At 44.5% G+C, this 15657-nt stretch overlaps 1 protein-coding gene across 1 annotated transcript; it reads left to right on the forward strand.

Moving 5' to 3' along the window:
- Positions 1 to 10089: 10089 nt before the first annotated feature.
- On the forward strand, positions 10090 to 15078 carry LOC123116650 (wax ester synthase/diacylglycerol acyltransferase 11-like). The gene is made up of 7 exons (XM_044537586.1): positions 10090 to 10359; positions 10462 to 11070; positions 11871 to 11937; positions 12046 to 12119; positions 12550 to 12765; positions 12905 to 13042; positions 14889 to 15078. The coding sequence occupies exons 1-7, from the start codon at positions 10090 to 10092 to the stop codon at positions 15054 to 15056; spliced, it is 1542 nt and encodes a 513-aa protein (XP_044393521.1). The 3' UTR covers positions 15057 to 15078.
- Positions 15079 to 15657: the final 579 nt, after the last annotated feature.

Below are 15657 nucleotides of genomic sequence, written 5' to 3' on the forward strand. Positions count from 1 at the left end.
ACACTTAATGGTACTTTCAAATGAGCACATACCTTGACATGATCTTGAAGGTGTTCAAGATGGACCAGTCAAAGAAGGAGTTCTTGCCTGAATTGTAAGGTACGAAGTTAAGACTTAAAAGCTCGACCACGGCAGAATAGAGAGAAAGGACGAAGGTCGTCCCCTATGCTTAAGACATAGGCTCTACAGTATGCTATGCTGTGTACCGCACTTGAAGTGTGCCTTGCCATGAGTCAGTCAAGGGGTACAAGAGTGATCCAAGAATGGATCACAGTACATCGGTCAAAGTTATCCTTAGTAACTAGTGGACTAAGGAATTTTCTCGGTTATGGAGGTGATAAAGAGTTCGACGTAAAGAGTTACGACGATGTAAGCTTAACACCTATCCGGATAGCTCTGAGTAGAGATACCGGATACGTATAATGGAGCAACAATTTATAATAGCTCCAAGTGGAACAGTTATTTGGAATGGCTCCAAATGGAACGTGGTAGCTACATCTAGGAGATGACATAGAGATTTGTAAAACACACACGGATCTGAAAGGTTCAGACCCGTTGACTAAAACCTCTCTCACAAGCAACATGATCAAACCCAAAACTCTTTGGATGTTGGTCACATGGTGATGTGACCTGTCAGTGTTAATCACATGGTGATGTGAACTAGATTATTGACTCTAGTGCAAGTGGGAGACTGTTGGAAATATGCCCTAGAGGCAATAATAAATAAGTTATTATTATATTTCTTTGTTCATGATAATAGTCTTTTATTCATGCTATAACTGTATTATCCGGAAATCGTAATACACGTGTGAATACATAGACCACAATATGTCCCTAGTGAGCCTCTAGTTGACTAGCTCGTTGTGATCCACAGATAGTCATGGTTTCCTGGCTATGGACATTGGATGTCGTTGATAACGGGATCACATCATTAGGAGAATGATGTGATGGACAAAACCCAATCCTAAGCATAGCACAAAGATCGTGTAGTTCGTTTGCTAGAGCTTTGCCAATGTCAAGTATCTCTTCCTTTGACCATGAGAGCGTGTAACTCCTGGATACCGTAGGAGTGCTTTGGGTGTATCAAACTTCACAACGTAACTGGGTGACTATAAAGGTGCACTACAGGTATCTCCGAAAGTATCTATTGTTTTATGCGGATCGAGACTGGGATTTGTCACTCCGTGTAAACGGAGAGGTATCTCTGGGCCCACTCGGTAGGACATCATCATAATGTGCACAATGTGACCAAGGGGTTGATCACGGGATGATGTGTTACGGAACGAGTAAAGAGACTTGCCGGTAACGAGATTGAACAAGGTATCGGTATACCGACGATCGAATCTCGGGCAAGTAAAATACCGCTAGACAAAGGGAATTGTATACGGGATCGATTGAGTCCTTGACATCGTGGTTCATCCGATGAGATCATCGTGGAACATGTGGGAGCCAACATGGGTATCCAGATCCCGCTGTTGGTTATTGACCGGAGAACGTCTCGGTCATGTCTGCATGTCTCCCAAACCCGTAGGTCTACACACTTAAGGTTCGATGACGCTAGGGTTATAAAGGAAGCTTGTATGTGGTTACCGAATGTTGTTCGGAGTCCCGGATGAGATCCCGGACATCACGAGGAGTTCCGGAATGGTCCGGAGGTAAAGATTTATATATGGGAAGTCCTGTTTTGGTCACCGAAAAAGTTTCGGGCGATATCGGTAATGTACCGGGACCACCGGAAGGGTCCCGGGGGTCCACCAAGTGGGGCCACCTGCCACAGAAGGCTGCGTGGGCCAAGTGTGGGAGGGGACCAGCCCCTAGGTGGGCTGGTGCGCCCCCCACAAGGGGTCCAAGGCGCAAGGGAGAGTGGGAGGGGGCAAACCCTAGTCCAGATGGGCCTTAAGGCCCACCTAGTGGGCGCCTCCCCTCTCTCCCCCTCTTGGCCGCCTCCCCAAGTCCCATCTAGGGCTGGACGCACCCCTTGGGGTGGGAAACCCTAAAGGGGGCGCAGCCCCCTTCTCCCCTATATAAATAGAGGCCTGGGGCTGCCCATAATACATGAGAACTTCTCCCTCTCTTGGTGCAGCCCTGCCTCTCCTCCTCCTCCTCTCCCGTGGTGCTTGGCGAAGCCCTGCAGGATTGCCACGCTCCTCCATCACCACCACGCCGTTGTGCTGCTGCTGGATGGAGTCTTCCTCAACCTCTCCCTCTCTCCTTGCTGGATCAAGGCGTGGGAGACGTCACCGGGCTGTACGTGTGTTGAACGCGGAGGTGCCGTCCGTTCGGCACTAGGATCATCGGTGATTTGAATCACGATGAGTACGACTCCTTCAACCCCGTTCTCTTGAACGCTTCCGCTTAGCGATCTACAAGGGTATGTAGATGCACTCTCCTTCCCCTCGTTGCTGGTCTCTCCATAGATAGATCTTGGTGACACGTAGGAAAATTTTGAATTTCTGCTACGTTCCCCAACAGTGGCATCATGAGCTAGGTCTATTGCGTAGATTCTATGCACGAGTAGAACACAAAGTAGTTGTGGGCGTTGATTTTGTTCAATATGCTTGCCGTTACTAGTCTTATCTTGATTCGGCGGCATCGTGGGATGAAGCGGCCCGGACCGACCTTACACGTACTCTTACGTGAGACTGGTTCCACCGACTGACATGCACTAGTTGCATAAGGTGGCTAGCGGGTGTCTGTCTCTCCTACTTTAGTCGGAACGGATTCGATGAAAAGGGTCCTTATGAAGGGTAAATAGCAATTGGCATATCACGTTGTGGTTTTGCGTAGGTAAGAAACATTCTTGCTAGAAACCCATAGCAGCCACGTAAAACATGCAAACAACAATTAGAGGACGTCTAACTTGTTTTTGCAGGGTATGCTATGTGATGTGATATGGCCAAAAGGATGTGATGAATGATATATGTGATGTATGAGATTGATCATGTTCTTGTAATAGATGATCATGGAGCCCCAAGATGGAGATCAAAGGAGCTATATGATATTGGCCATATCATGTCACTATTATTTGATTACATTTGATGTTTATCATGTTTATGCATCTTGTTTACTTAGAGCGACGGTAGTAAATAAGATGATCCCTTACAACAATTTCAAGAAGTGTTCTCCCCTAACTGTGCGCCGTTGCTACAGTTCGTCGCTTCGAAGCACCAAGCGATGATCGGGTGTGATAGATCCTTACGTTCACATACAACGGGTGTAAGACAGATTTACACATGCAATACACTTAGGGTTAACTTGACGAGCCTAGCATGTACAGACATGGCCTCGGAACACGGAGACCGAAAGGTCGAGCATGAGTCGTATAGTAGATACGATCAACATGAAGATGTTCACCGATGATGACTAGTCCGTCTCACGTGATGATCGGACACGGCCTAGTTGACTCGGATCATGTAATCGCTTAGATGACTAGAGGGATGTCTATCTGAGTGGGAGTTCATAAGATGAACTTAATTATCCTGAACATAGTCAAAAGGATTTTGCAAATTATGTCATAGCTCACGCTATAGTTCTACTGTTTAGATATGTTCCTAGAGAAAAAAAATTAGTTGAAAGTTGATAGTAGCAATTATGCGGACTAGGTCCGTAAACTGAGGATTGTCCTCATTGCTTCATAGAAGGCTTATGTCCTTAATGCACCGCTCAATGTGCTGAACCCCAAACGTCGTTTGTGGATGTTACGAACATCGGACATACACGTTTTGATAACTACGTGATAGTTCAGTTAAATGGTTTAGAGTTGACGCACTAAAGACGTTTGCGAAACGTCGCGGAACATATGAGATGTTTCGAGGGCTGAAATTGAGATTTCAGGCTCGTGCCCATGTCAAGAGGTATGAGACCTCCGACGATTTTCTTAGCCTACAAACTAAGGGAGAAAAGCTCAATCGTTGAGCTTGTGCTCAGATTGTCTGAGTGCAACAATCACTTGAATCGAGTGGGAGTTAATCTTCCAGATGAGATAGTGATGTTTCTCCAAAAGTCATTGCCACCAAGCTGCTAGAGCTTTGTGATGAACTATAACATATTAGGGATAGATATGATGATCCTTGAGGTATTCGTGATGTTTGACACCGCGAAAGTAGAAATCAAGAAGGAGCATCAATTGTTGATGGTTGGTGAAACCACTAGTTTCAAAAAGGGCAAGGGCAAGAAGGGATACTTCATGAAACAGCAAATCAGCTGCTGCTCCAGTGAAGAAACCCAAGGTTGAACCCAAACCCGAGACTAAGTGCTTCTGCGATAAGGGGAATAGTCACTAGAGCGGAATTACCCTAGATACTTGGTAGATGAGAAGGCTGGCAAGGTCAATAGAAGTATATTGGATATACATTATGTTAATGTGTACTTTACTAGTACTCCTAGTAGCACCAGGGAATTAGATACCGGTTCGGTTGCTAAGTGTTAGTAACTCGAAATAAAAGAGCTACGGGATAAACGGAGACTAGCTAAAGGTGAGGTGACGATATGTGTTGGAAGTGTTTCCAAGTTTGATGTGATCAAACAACGCACGCTCCCTCTACCATCAAGATTATTATTAAACCTGAATAACTGTCATTGTGTGTTTGCGTTGAGCATAGACATGATTGGATTATGTCTATCGCAATACGGTTATTCATTTAAAGAGAATAATGGTTACTCTATTTATTTGAATAATACCTTCAATGGTCTTGCACCTAAAGGAATAGTTTATTGAATCTCGATCGTAGTGATACACATTTTCATGCCAAAAGATATAAGATTGTAATGATAGTACCACTTACTTGTGGCGCTGGCATGTAAGTCATAATGGTATAAAACGCATGAAGAAGCTCCATGTTGATGGATCTTTGGACTCACTCATTTTTGAAAAGTTTGAGACATGTGAACCATGTCTATTGGTGTATACGCATGAAGAAACTCCATGCAGATGGATCGTTTGGACTCACTTGATTTTGAATCACTTGAGACATGCAAATCATACCACATGGGCAAGATGACTGAAAGCCTCGTTTTTAGTAAGATGGAAAAAGATAGCAACTTGTTGGAAGTAACACATTTTGATGTGTGCAGTCCAATGAGTGCTGAGGCATGCAGTGAACATCGTTATGTTCTTACTTCACAGATGATTCGAGTAGATGTTGAGAATATTTACTTGATGAAACACAAGTCTGAATTATTGAATGGTTCAAGTAATTTCAGAGTGAAGTAGAAGATCATTGTGATAAGAGGATAAAATGTCTATGATATGATCATAGAGATGAATATCTGAGTTAAGAGTTTTGGCACGCAATTAAGACATTGTGGAAATTGTTTTACAATTAATACCGCCTGGAACACCATAGTGTGATGGTGTGTCCGAACATCATAGTTGCACCCTATTGGATATGGTGCGTACCATGATGTCTCTTATCAAATTACCACTATCGTTCATGGGTTAGGCATTAGAGACAACCACATTCACTTTAAATAGGGCACCACGTAATTCCGTTGAGATGACACCGTATGAATTATGGTTTAGAGAAACCTAAGTTGTCGTTTCTTAAAGGTTTGGGGCTGCGACGCTTATGTGAAAAAGTTTCAGGATTGATAAGCTCGAACCCAAAGCGGATAAAATGCATCTTCATAGGACACCCAAAACAATTGGGTATACCTCCTAATTCAGATCCGAAAGCAATATGGATTGTTTCTTGAATCGGGTCCTTTCTCGAGGAAAGGTTTCTCTCGAAAAAGTTGAGTGGGAGGATGGTGGAGACTTGATGTGGTTATTGAACCCTCACTTCAACCAGTGTGTATCAGGGCACAGGAAGTTGTTCATGTGGCACCTACACCAATTGAAGTAGAAGCTTATGATAGTGATCATGATGTTTCGGATCAAGTCACTGCCGTACCTCGTAGGGTGACAAGGATACGTACTACTTCAGAGTGGTACAGTAATCCTGTCTTGAAGGTCATGTTGCTAGACAACAATGAACCTACGAGCTATGGAGAAGCGATGGTGGGCCCAAATTCCGACAAATGGTTAAGAAACCATGAAATCCGAGATAGGATCCATGTATCAGAACAAAGCATGGACTTTGGCGGACTTGCTAATGATCGGCAAGCCATTTGATAAATGGATCTTTTAAGAAGAAGACGGACGCGGATGGTAATGTCACCATCCATGAAGCTCGACTTGTGGCGAAGAGTTTTTCACAAGTTCAAGGAGTTGACTACGATGAGATTTTCTCATCCATAGCGATGCTTAAAGTCCGTCGGAATCACATTAGCACAAGCTGCGTTTATGAAATCTGGCAGATGGATGTCAAAACGAGTTTCCTTACCAGTCGTAAGGAAAGGTTATATGCGATACAATCAGAAAGGTTTTGTCGATCCTAAGGATGCTAAAAGGTATGCTGGCTCCAGCGATCCTTCTAAGGACTGGAGTAAGCATCTTGGAGTTGGAATGTGCGCTTTGATGAGATGATCAAAGATTTTGGGTTTATACAAAGTTTATGAGAAACTTGTATTTCCAAAGAAGTGAGTGGGAGCACTATAAAATTTCTGATGAGTATATGTTGTTGACATATTGTTGATCAGAAATGAAGTAGAATTTCTGGAAAGCATATAGGGTTATTTTGAAAGTGTTTTTCAATAGAAAGCCTGGATTAAGCTACTTGAGCATTGAGCATCAAGATCTATAAGGATAGATCAAAACACTTAATGGTACTTTCAAATGAGCACATACCTTGACATGATCTTGAAGGTGTTCAAGATGGACCAGTCAAAGAAGGAGTTCTTGCCTGAATTGTAAGGTACGAAGTTAAGACTTAAAAGCTCGACCACGGCAGAATAGAGAGAAAGGACGAAGGTCGTCCCCTATGCTTAAGACATAGGCTCTACAGTATGCTATGCTGTGTACCGCACCTGAAGTGTGCCTTGCCATGAGTCAGTCAAGGGGTACAAGAGTGATCCAAGAATGGATCATAGTACAACGGTCAAAGTTATCCTTAGTAACTAGTGGACTAAGGAATTTTCTCGGTTATGGAGGTGATAAAGAGTTCGACGTAAAGAGTTACGATGATGCAAGCTTAACACCTATCCGGATAGCTTTGAGTAGAGATACCGGATACGTATAATGGAGCAACAATTTAGAATAGCTCCAAGTGGAACAGTTATTTGGAATGGCTCCAAATGGAACATGGTAGCTACATCTAGGAGATGACATAGAGATTTGTAAAACACACACGGATCTGAAAGGTTCAGACCCGTTGACTAAAACCTCTCTCACAAGCAACATGATCAAACCCAAAACTCTTTGGATGTTGGTCACATGGTGATGTGACCTGTCAGTGTTAATCACATGGTGATGTGAACTAGATTATTGACTCTAGTGCAAGTGGGAGACTGTTGGAAATATGCCCTAGAGGCAATAATAAATAAGTTATTATTATATTTCTTTGTTCATGATAATAGTCTTTTATTCATGCTATAACTGTATTATCCGGAAATCGTAATACACGTGTGAATACATAGACCACAATATGTCCCTAGTGAGCCTCTAGTTGACTAGCTCGTTGTGATCAACAGATAGTCATGGTTTCCTGGCTATGGACATTGGATGTCGTTGATAACGGGATCACATCATTAGGAGAATGATGTGATGGACAAGACCCAATCCTAAGCATAGCACAAAGATCGTGTAGTTCGTTTGCTAGAGCTTTGCCAATGTCAAGTATCTCTTCCTTTGACCATGAGAGCGTGTAACTCCTGGATACCGTAGAAGTGCTTTGGGTGTATCAAACGTCACAACGTAACTGGGTGACTATAAAGGTGCACTACAGGTATCTCCGAAAGTATCTATTGTTTTATGCGGATCGAGACTGGGATTTGTCACTCCGTGTAAACGGAGAGGTATCTCTGGGCCCACTCGGTAGGACATCATCATAATGTGCACAATGTGACCAAGGGGTTGATCACGGGATGATGTGTTACGGAACGAGTAAAGAGACTTGCCGGTAACGAGATTGAACAAGGTATCGGTATACCGACGATCGAATCTCGGGCAAGTAAAATACCGCTAGACAAAGGGAATTGTATACGGGATCGATTGAGTCCTTGACATCGTGGTTCATCCGATGAGATCATCGTGGAACATGTGGGAGCCAACATGGGTATCCAGATCCCGCTGTTGGTTATTGACCGGAGAACGTCTCGGTCATGTCTGCATGTCTCCCAAACCCGTAGGGTCTACACACTTAAGGTTCGATGACGCTAGGGTTATAAAGGAAGCTTGTATGTGGTTACCGAATGTTGTTCGGAGTCCCGGATGAGATCCCGGACATCACGAGGAGTTCCGGAATGGTCCGGAGGTAAAGATTTATATATGGGAAGTCCTGTTTTGGTCACCGAAAAAGTTTCGGGCGATATCGGTAATGTACCGGGACCACCGGAAGGGTCCCGGGGGTCCACCAAGTGGGGCCACCTGCCACAGAAGGCTGCGTGGGCCAAGTGTGGGAGGGGACCAGCCCCTAGGTGGGCTGGTGCGCCCCCCACAAGGGGTCCAAGACGCAAGGGAGAGTGGGAGGGGGCAAACCCTAGTCCAGATGGGCCTTAAGGCCCACCTAGTGGGCGCCTCCCCTCTCTCCCCCTCTTGGCCGCCTCCCCAAGTCCCATCTAGGGCTGGCCACACCCCTTGGGGTGGGAAACCCTAAAGGGGGCGCAGCCCCCTTCTCCCCTATATAAATAGAGGCCTGGGGCTGCCCATAATACATGAGAACTTCTCCCTCTCTTGGTGCAGCCCTGCCTCTCCTCCTCCTCCTCTCCCGTGGTGCTTGGCGAAGCCCTGCAGGATTGCCACACTCCTCCATCACCAACACGCCGTTGTGCTGCTGCTGGATGGGGTCTTCCTCAACCTCGCCCTCTCTCCTTGCTGGATCAAGGCGTGGGAGACGTCACCGGGCTGTACGTGTGTTGAACGCGGAGGTGCCGTCCGTTCGGCACTAGGATCATCGGTGATTTGAATCACGACGAGTACGACTCCTTCAACCCCGTTCTCTTGAACGCTTCCGCTTAGCGATCTACAAGGGTATGTAGATGCACTCTCCTTCCCCTCGTTGCTGGTCTCTCCATAGATAGATCTTGGTGACACGTAGGAAAATTTTGAATTTCTGCTACGTTCCCCAACAGAGACCACTATCTCCCCTTCGTCCAGACTGTGCAATACACACGGACGACCACCACCGGCCGGCAACCAACCAGTAGGCAAGGCGAGGAGTCGCTGAAAGATACGGAAGGACCCACACACCACCTCCAACACCTGCAACCAGGGGAAACCAAGCACCGCCGCCACCACCAACCACCACGCACCAGGACCACAACCCCCAACCACCCCTTGAACGACGCCTCCAGGGAGGACCAAGACGCCAGAACGCCTCCGCCATCCAGCCAAAAGGCCAAGACTTTCGCTCGGAGAAGGATGGGGGAGGAGGGGGACGAACGTGGAAGCTCGACCCGCCCTCACGAGGGAGAACGACACCGGAGCACCGTCGGCGTCGATGTCGGCGCGAGATCGACCAGGGGTTTCCACCACCCCATCCTCGCACGACCAGATCTGATAGGCCAGCCACCAGATCAACGAGAGGAGACCACAGCGAGGGAAAGGGGCCGGGAGGAAGAAGAGCCACCCGCCGTTGCAGCAAGACCTCGCCGCTCCCACGCCACCCACGCAGCCGTGAGGGACGGCCAACACCCACGTGCACCATCCACCGGAGAGATCGAGGCCGTCTTCTCCACCAAAGGTCGCCGCTCTGGGTTCCAGAGCCCCTCACATCGGTGCGAGGGAGCAGATCCTCGCCGGTCGCCGTCACCTTCACCGGAAGACGTGCGGTAGCCGGTGGCCTCCCCTGGTGGCGGCAGGGAGGGGGAGGAGGGAGGAGAGGTGGTGGCGGCTAGGGTTTGGGGCCGCTCCTTTGTCGCCCGAGAGGGGCGACGCCAGAGGCAGGATGCATCAACCACAGATGATTTTCATCCTGTATATACCTACACCTACAGATCAAGCAGATCACTCCGTAGTACATGCAGCGATCGTCTCTTGAAACTAAAGTAGCTATGGACGCTAGCAGTGTTAGCCCCTCGATGGCCTCCGTGCCTACGAGCCGATTGCTCCCGATTCGTACGCCGAGATCGGCACCGGCTGAATGGACGACGACGGACGATTCCTCGGCGGCTACGGAGGAGCCTGTGACCCCTACTGCAAGACTCATGGAAGCTATATACATCGTCGTTACCATCGGCCTTGGCTCGCCCGTAAACCTCCCCGTCTTCAGCGCCGGCGTCGCCGCCGAACTTGCGCGTTACGCGCGCTTCCGCAGCATCCAAGTATGCACACATGCATACTTTTACCAGTAAAAGCATATTTAGCGATTTTGTCACTAGCTAGGTTAATTAAACGCGTCAGTGCATGCGTGTGTCAAATGGCAGGTAACAGATGGTTCAAAGGACGGCAACAGCCCGCGGTGGGCGCGCACGGCGGTGAACGTGGAAGACCACATGATCGTCCCGACGCTTGATCCCGCCGCCATGGAGGCCGACCCGGACCGGGCCGTGGAGGACTACGTGGCCTCAGTGTACACACTCCCCATGGACTGCTCCCGCCCCCTATGGGAGTTCCACTTCCTCGACTTCCCGACCTCCACGGTGGTGTTCCGCGTGCACCACTCCCTCAGCGACGGGATGTCGCTCATCACAATGCTCCTGGCGTCCGCGCGGAGCGCCGCCGACCCGACACGCTTGCCGGCCATGCCAGAGCCGCCTGCGCGCACGGGCGCCATCTACGTGCCGTGGCGCCGAGAGCCGACATCCCCTGGCGCCTTAGCGGCGTTCATCACGTGGATCTGGCCGTACCTCGTGCTCGCGTGGAAGACCATGGTGGACGTCAGCTTATTCGCTGCGACGACTTTGTTCCTGAGGGACCCGTGCACACCCTTCAGACGTGCGGACGGCGACGTCACGTTGAACCCCTGTAGGCGCTTTGTGCACCGGAGCCTTAGCTTGGACGATGTCAAGTTCGTCAAGAATGCCATGAGTTGCGTAAGTATATATATGTCCTAGCTATCTACTCCCTCCGTTTGTAAAGGACCTTTTAGAGATTTCAATATGAATTACTACATACAGATATATATAGACGTATCTTAAAATATAGGTTCATTTATTTTGCTTTGTATATATAGTCCATATTGAATTCTTTAAAAAATCTTATATTTAAAAACGGAAGGAGTAGCTGCCTGTACGATGGTGGATCGATGATCACATAACTCTTCTAAAATCCCCATCCACACTATGACTGTGTACGTACGGCATTTCCTCCGAGCCAGATAAAAATAGTTGTATAATTAGTTTGCAGCAATATACTCTTGGCATGTATGAAGGTAGTTAATAAATGCAACATATATGATACTACTTCTATGACACTTTGCACTATAAAGATAGTACTAACATAGACTTGTGTCATAACACTAGTCTAAGTTACTCACCACTATAACTAGCCTAAAAGTGTTCAATTTTCATATCCAAACCTCGATATGAGGTTACCAGTTAAAACATACTGTAGACATACACTTTAAGCTACAGAATGTTTTTTAATCTCAAAACCATCTTTAATCTCATATCATCAGTTTTATCTCTTGACATGTGTGGCCTTAGCGGTTATAATTATGCTTTCGTGTGCGTCTAGCTATTTGCGTGCTGTAATATTAGGTGATATGTCACACAGCTTGAAGTGAGTTGTGCCCGAACATTAACGCGCAGCCGCTCTATTTATTTTATACTATTAATTAGTTTTGTCCTTTTTTGCGAACAATTAATTTTGTCTGTGTTTTTCTCTTCTGGAGACTGTCAATGATGTGCTGGTTGGGGCAACTTCCGCTGCTCTGTCACGCTATTACTTTCGCAAGTCTGGTAAGTAATGTAAGCCGGACAACGAGGGTATACAGTTTCTCCCACAAGCCAACGTACTGTACTTACTATACACATTAATTCATGTAAATGATCTTCAACTTGTGTTAGGTGGCTCTAACACCTACAGGACATGGTTGCGGTCTGTCCTCCTTGTCAATACAAGGCCAACCGCTAGCCTACAAGTAAGTTTTTCATTTCCCTCGGAAGAAAAATTTGTCTTTCATCAAAATGTGTAAATTTCCAAAAAAAAATGTTATGATTGATATTCATTTATGTTTCCGCACTCTGAATGGCTACACCTTACTTGCGCAAATATATGACATTTCAGTTGTCAGAACGATTTTCAACGCTCAAGTTTTGGCCCAGTACTTTTCATATGAATGTTAGTAAAAGAATAGGAGAATAGTATGAATCATTGTATTATGAAACAACTCCTGTAAAACTATTGATATCATATATGTACACCTAAAGAATCTAATTAATTCCAGTGTATTATACTAGTAGTTTGACTGCATGTGTGTTGAAATGTAAATTATTTCTGAATGCAAGAGATCATCTAATTACAAAGCATATCATTATTTTAGCCTAATGTTTTCTTACAACTATGTACAGACATATGCTAATATGATAGAATCTGGTAGGAGCAACGATGTGGCATGGGGAAATCAACTAGGCTACATCCTCCTTCCATTTCATTTAGCGATGCACGATGATCCACTTGCATATGTTCGCGAGGCTAAGATGACCGTGGACAGGAAAAAGAGCTCACTTGAAGCTATCTTCACGTGTAAGATAAGTGAAGTTTTTGTCAAAATGTTTGGTCTGAAGGTATATTTTCTACCCATTTACTTATATGTTTTTCGTAAAATTGAATTACAGGAATTAAGAAACTCCTTGTTTAATAAACTAAAATTGTTTTTTAGTTATTATCCAAGTTTGTAACTGTTTGACTTGACAATCCAAGCAGGTAGGCGCTTTTATCTTCCGTCATATGTTCGCCAATACAACTATTTCGTTCTCAAACTTGGTTGGACCAACTGAAAAAATAGAGTTGTTTGGGCATCCAGTTGTCTTCATTGCGCCTAGTGTTTATGGAGTTCCACAAGTAAGTCACCCACGATCTTACGTAAAAAAACCTTCAATCTTAAACCAACATTTTATTTTTATGAAACTCAACTCATCTACAAAACAATCCGCAATGCAAGGATATTGGTCGTAATGCTTTGCTTTGGAACAGAAGCCACTCTAATTAGTCTAAATTATCAAAACTACTCATTTGATCTACTTTGGTTTATTGTGAAAAAAGGATAATACAATTTTTTTTTTGAAAAGGAGGAATACCTCCGGCCTCTGCATCAGTTGCTGCATGCAACCATATTATTAGAAGTCACAACAGAGTCTTAACATCCAAGGAGGCTCAAAATCCAAGCAAAAAAGGAGAAAATAAAATATGTAAAGTGCCACAACCGGCAATAAAGCGCCACATCCGGCGATAGAAATTAGGCTACGATGCCTACACACCTAGCCTATTATTAACTCGACATCCAAATCGGCTGAAGATAGCCTGTGCTACCGTCTCCCAGCGGTTGCACCCAATAACCATCGGCCCCATGTAGTCCGCATGAGTGAGTAACAACCACATACGGATCCAGGCTGTAGCTCTGTAGATAACCTGCAAAAAATTGGTGAATGTTGTGTCATTAAAAATTATATCATTTCTAGTGTTCCATATAGCCCACAATAAAGCACATATCCCTATCCGAATATGTTTAGCTATGTGTATGTCTACTCCATTAAGCCACGTCCCAAATGACGTATTTATGTTCATTGGAGGTTGGATGTTAAAAGCTATATGAATAGATCGCCATAACAATTTTGCAAGTAAACACTCGAGAAAGAGGTGTTTAATCATTTCGTTTTGATCACAAAAACAACACCTGGGGTTACCAACCCAATTCTTTTCTTCAGATTATCTTTGATCAAGATGACTCCTTTGTGGACGAACCACATAAAGATCTTGATGCGGAGTGGAACTTTAATCTTCCAGATGTGCAAAGACCTCGACAATGGACCGGAGTCAATTAAGTCCAAATACACGGATTTCACAGAGAATAATTCATTTGTGGTTAACTTCCAACAATTTTTATATGTCTGGTCTGAAAGTTGAACTTCCATCAACCTACGGACCAGGTGTAACCAAGCATTCCAACGTTCCCCTACAAGAGATATCCTAAATTGGATGTTAAGTGGTACTGAATTTAATACTGTGGCGACATAATCCTCCTTAGATTGCACAATATTATATAGGGAAGGGTATTGTAAAGCCAGAGGCGTCTCTCCTAGCCATGTGTCCTCCCAGAATCTAGTAGAGGTACCACTACCAATTAGGAACTTCACCGCTGGAAGAAAGTTACTTTTGTCTTCATTAACCCTTTCCAGGATAATACAAAACTACAACATTATGCATGCTTTACCGCATGGTCATATAGTTATATTCAAAATTATAAGATGCACCAAGGAGAAACCAAATGTATATAACTAGTCGGTCGAAATTCGAGTTAAAGAGTACTCAAAACTAGGTGAGGTGTACTCTGAAACCTCTCTCTAATGGAATTTATAGAACAATGAGATATGAGTATCTATATTGCTGCGTTTCCTCCTCCTCCTCTTCTTTTGTATGTGAACTTGAACCCAAGACACTACATATGGTTAGATGCAATTCTAGATATAACTATGTGGATAGTTTTGCCATTAAATAGCTATGCGACTAAGGAGATAACTTTGTCTTGTGTAGGCATACATGAATACACACACCCAAGCAAGCTAAGGTTAATATCTTCAAACAATACAAGTAAAACTTCACCATGGACAAGAGAAATGGAAGTAAACATATCAAATTCAATCATGTTGCCACCCTGATTTGTAATTAATCACAAAGGTTTCTTTTGCAGGCTTTGATTGTGCACTACCAGAGTTACAATAACACTATTAAGATAGTTTTATCAGTTGATGAGGAAATATTTCCAGATTATAATCAACTTTTGGGTGACTTTGCCGTGTCCTTCGGGCTCATTAAAGATGCGGCTTCAAGGCTTTCAGAATCCATCAAGAAAGAGTAATCAATGGTGAATTACTTAGTGCACTTATGAAAATTGTATAATGCCAACATTATACTCCTACATATTCGATATGTCTATCATGAGTATCGGCAAAGTAGCTAAAACAATAAATTGTAGCAAACCAAGGTTGCAAGTAAAAATGTATTAGGCACACTATTATTGTTGGAGAATGATGTATCACAAGGAATAATATGAATTATACATTTATGCGAGGACCATGCTAATTAATCATGGTCCTCCTATGAGATTTCAGTTTTGTACTCATCACTCTAGAATTGTCTTTGTTATGTCCATTAACACGGAAATTTAAATATTGTTTTTTAAGCCTACTACTGGGTTACTCTGTGCCCATGGACACACTTTGTTTACCAATAATGTGACATCCACTTCTATTTCTTCCACATTGTAATGGTATCCTATATTTTTAGTACAATCACATTTTAGTACTTTTAAAGCATTCTTCAAGCCAATATTTAGGATGCTCATTTTGTTATCTCTTGCCATTGGCGATGGCCATCACGGCATTGTCTTGCCCTCCAAGCTATCGCCATGTAAATGATAACAAATACATTTATTTATAATAAAATTAAAACTCTATCAA

Source organism: Triticum aestivum, chromosome 5B, assembly GCF_018294505.1.
Source record: "Triticum aestivum cultivar Chinese Spring chromosome 5B, IWGSC CS RefSeq v2.1, whole genome shotgun sequence".
NCBI classification, from domain to species: domain Eukaryota; kingdom Viridiplantae; phylum Streptophyta; class Magnoliopsida; order Poales; family Poaceae; genus Triticum; species Triticum aestivum.

Coding starts and splice junctions, on each gene's coding strand:
- LOC123116650 (XM_044537586.1), top strand. CDS start 10,090: ATGGACGCTAGCAGTGTTAGCCCCTCGATGGCCTCCGTGCCTACGAGC. Junction 12,766..12,904: donor TCAAAATGTTTGGTCTGAAG/GTATATTTTCTA, acceptor CAATCCAAGCAG/GTAGGCGCTTTTATCTTCCG. Junction 13,043..14,888: donor GTGTTTATGGAGTTCCACAA/GTAAGTCACCCA, acceptor TTTCTTTTGCAG/GCTTTGATTGTGCACTACCA.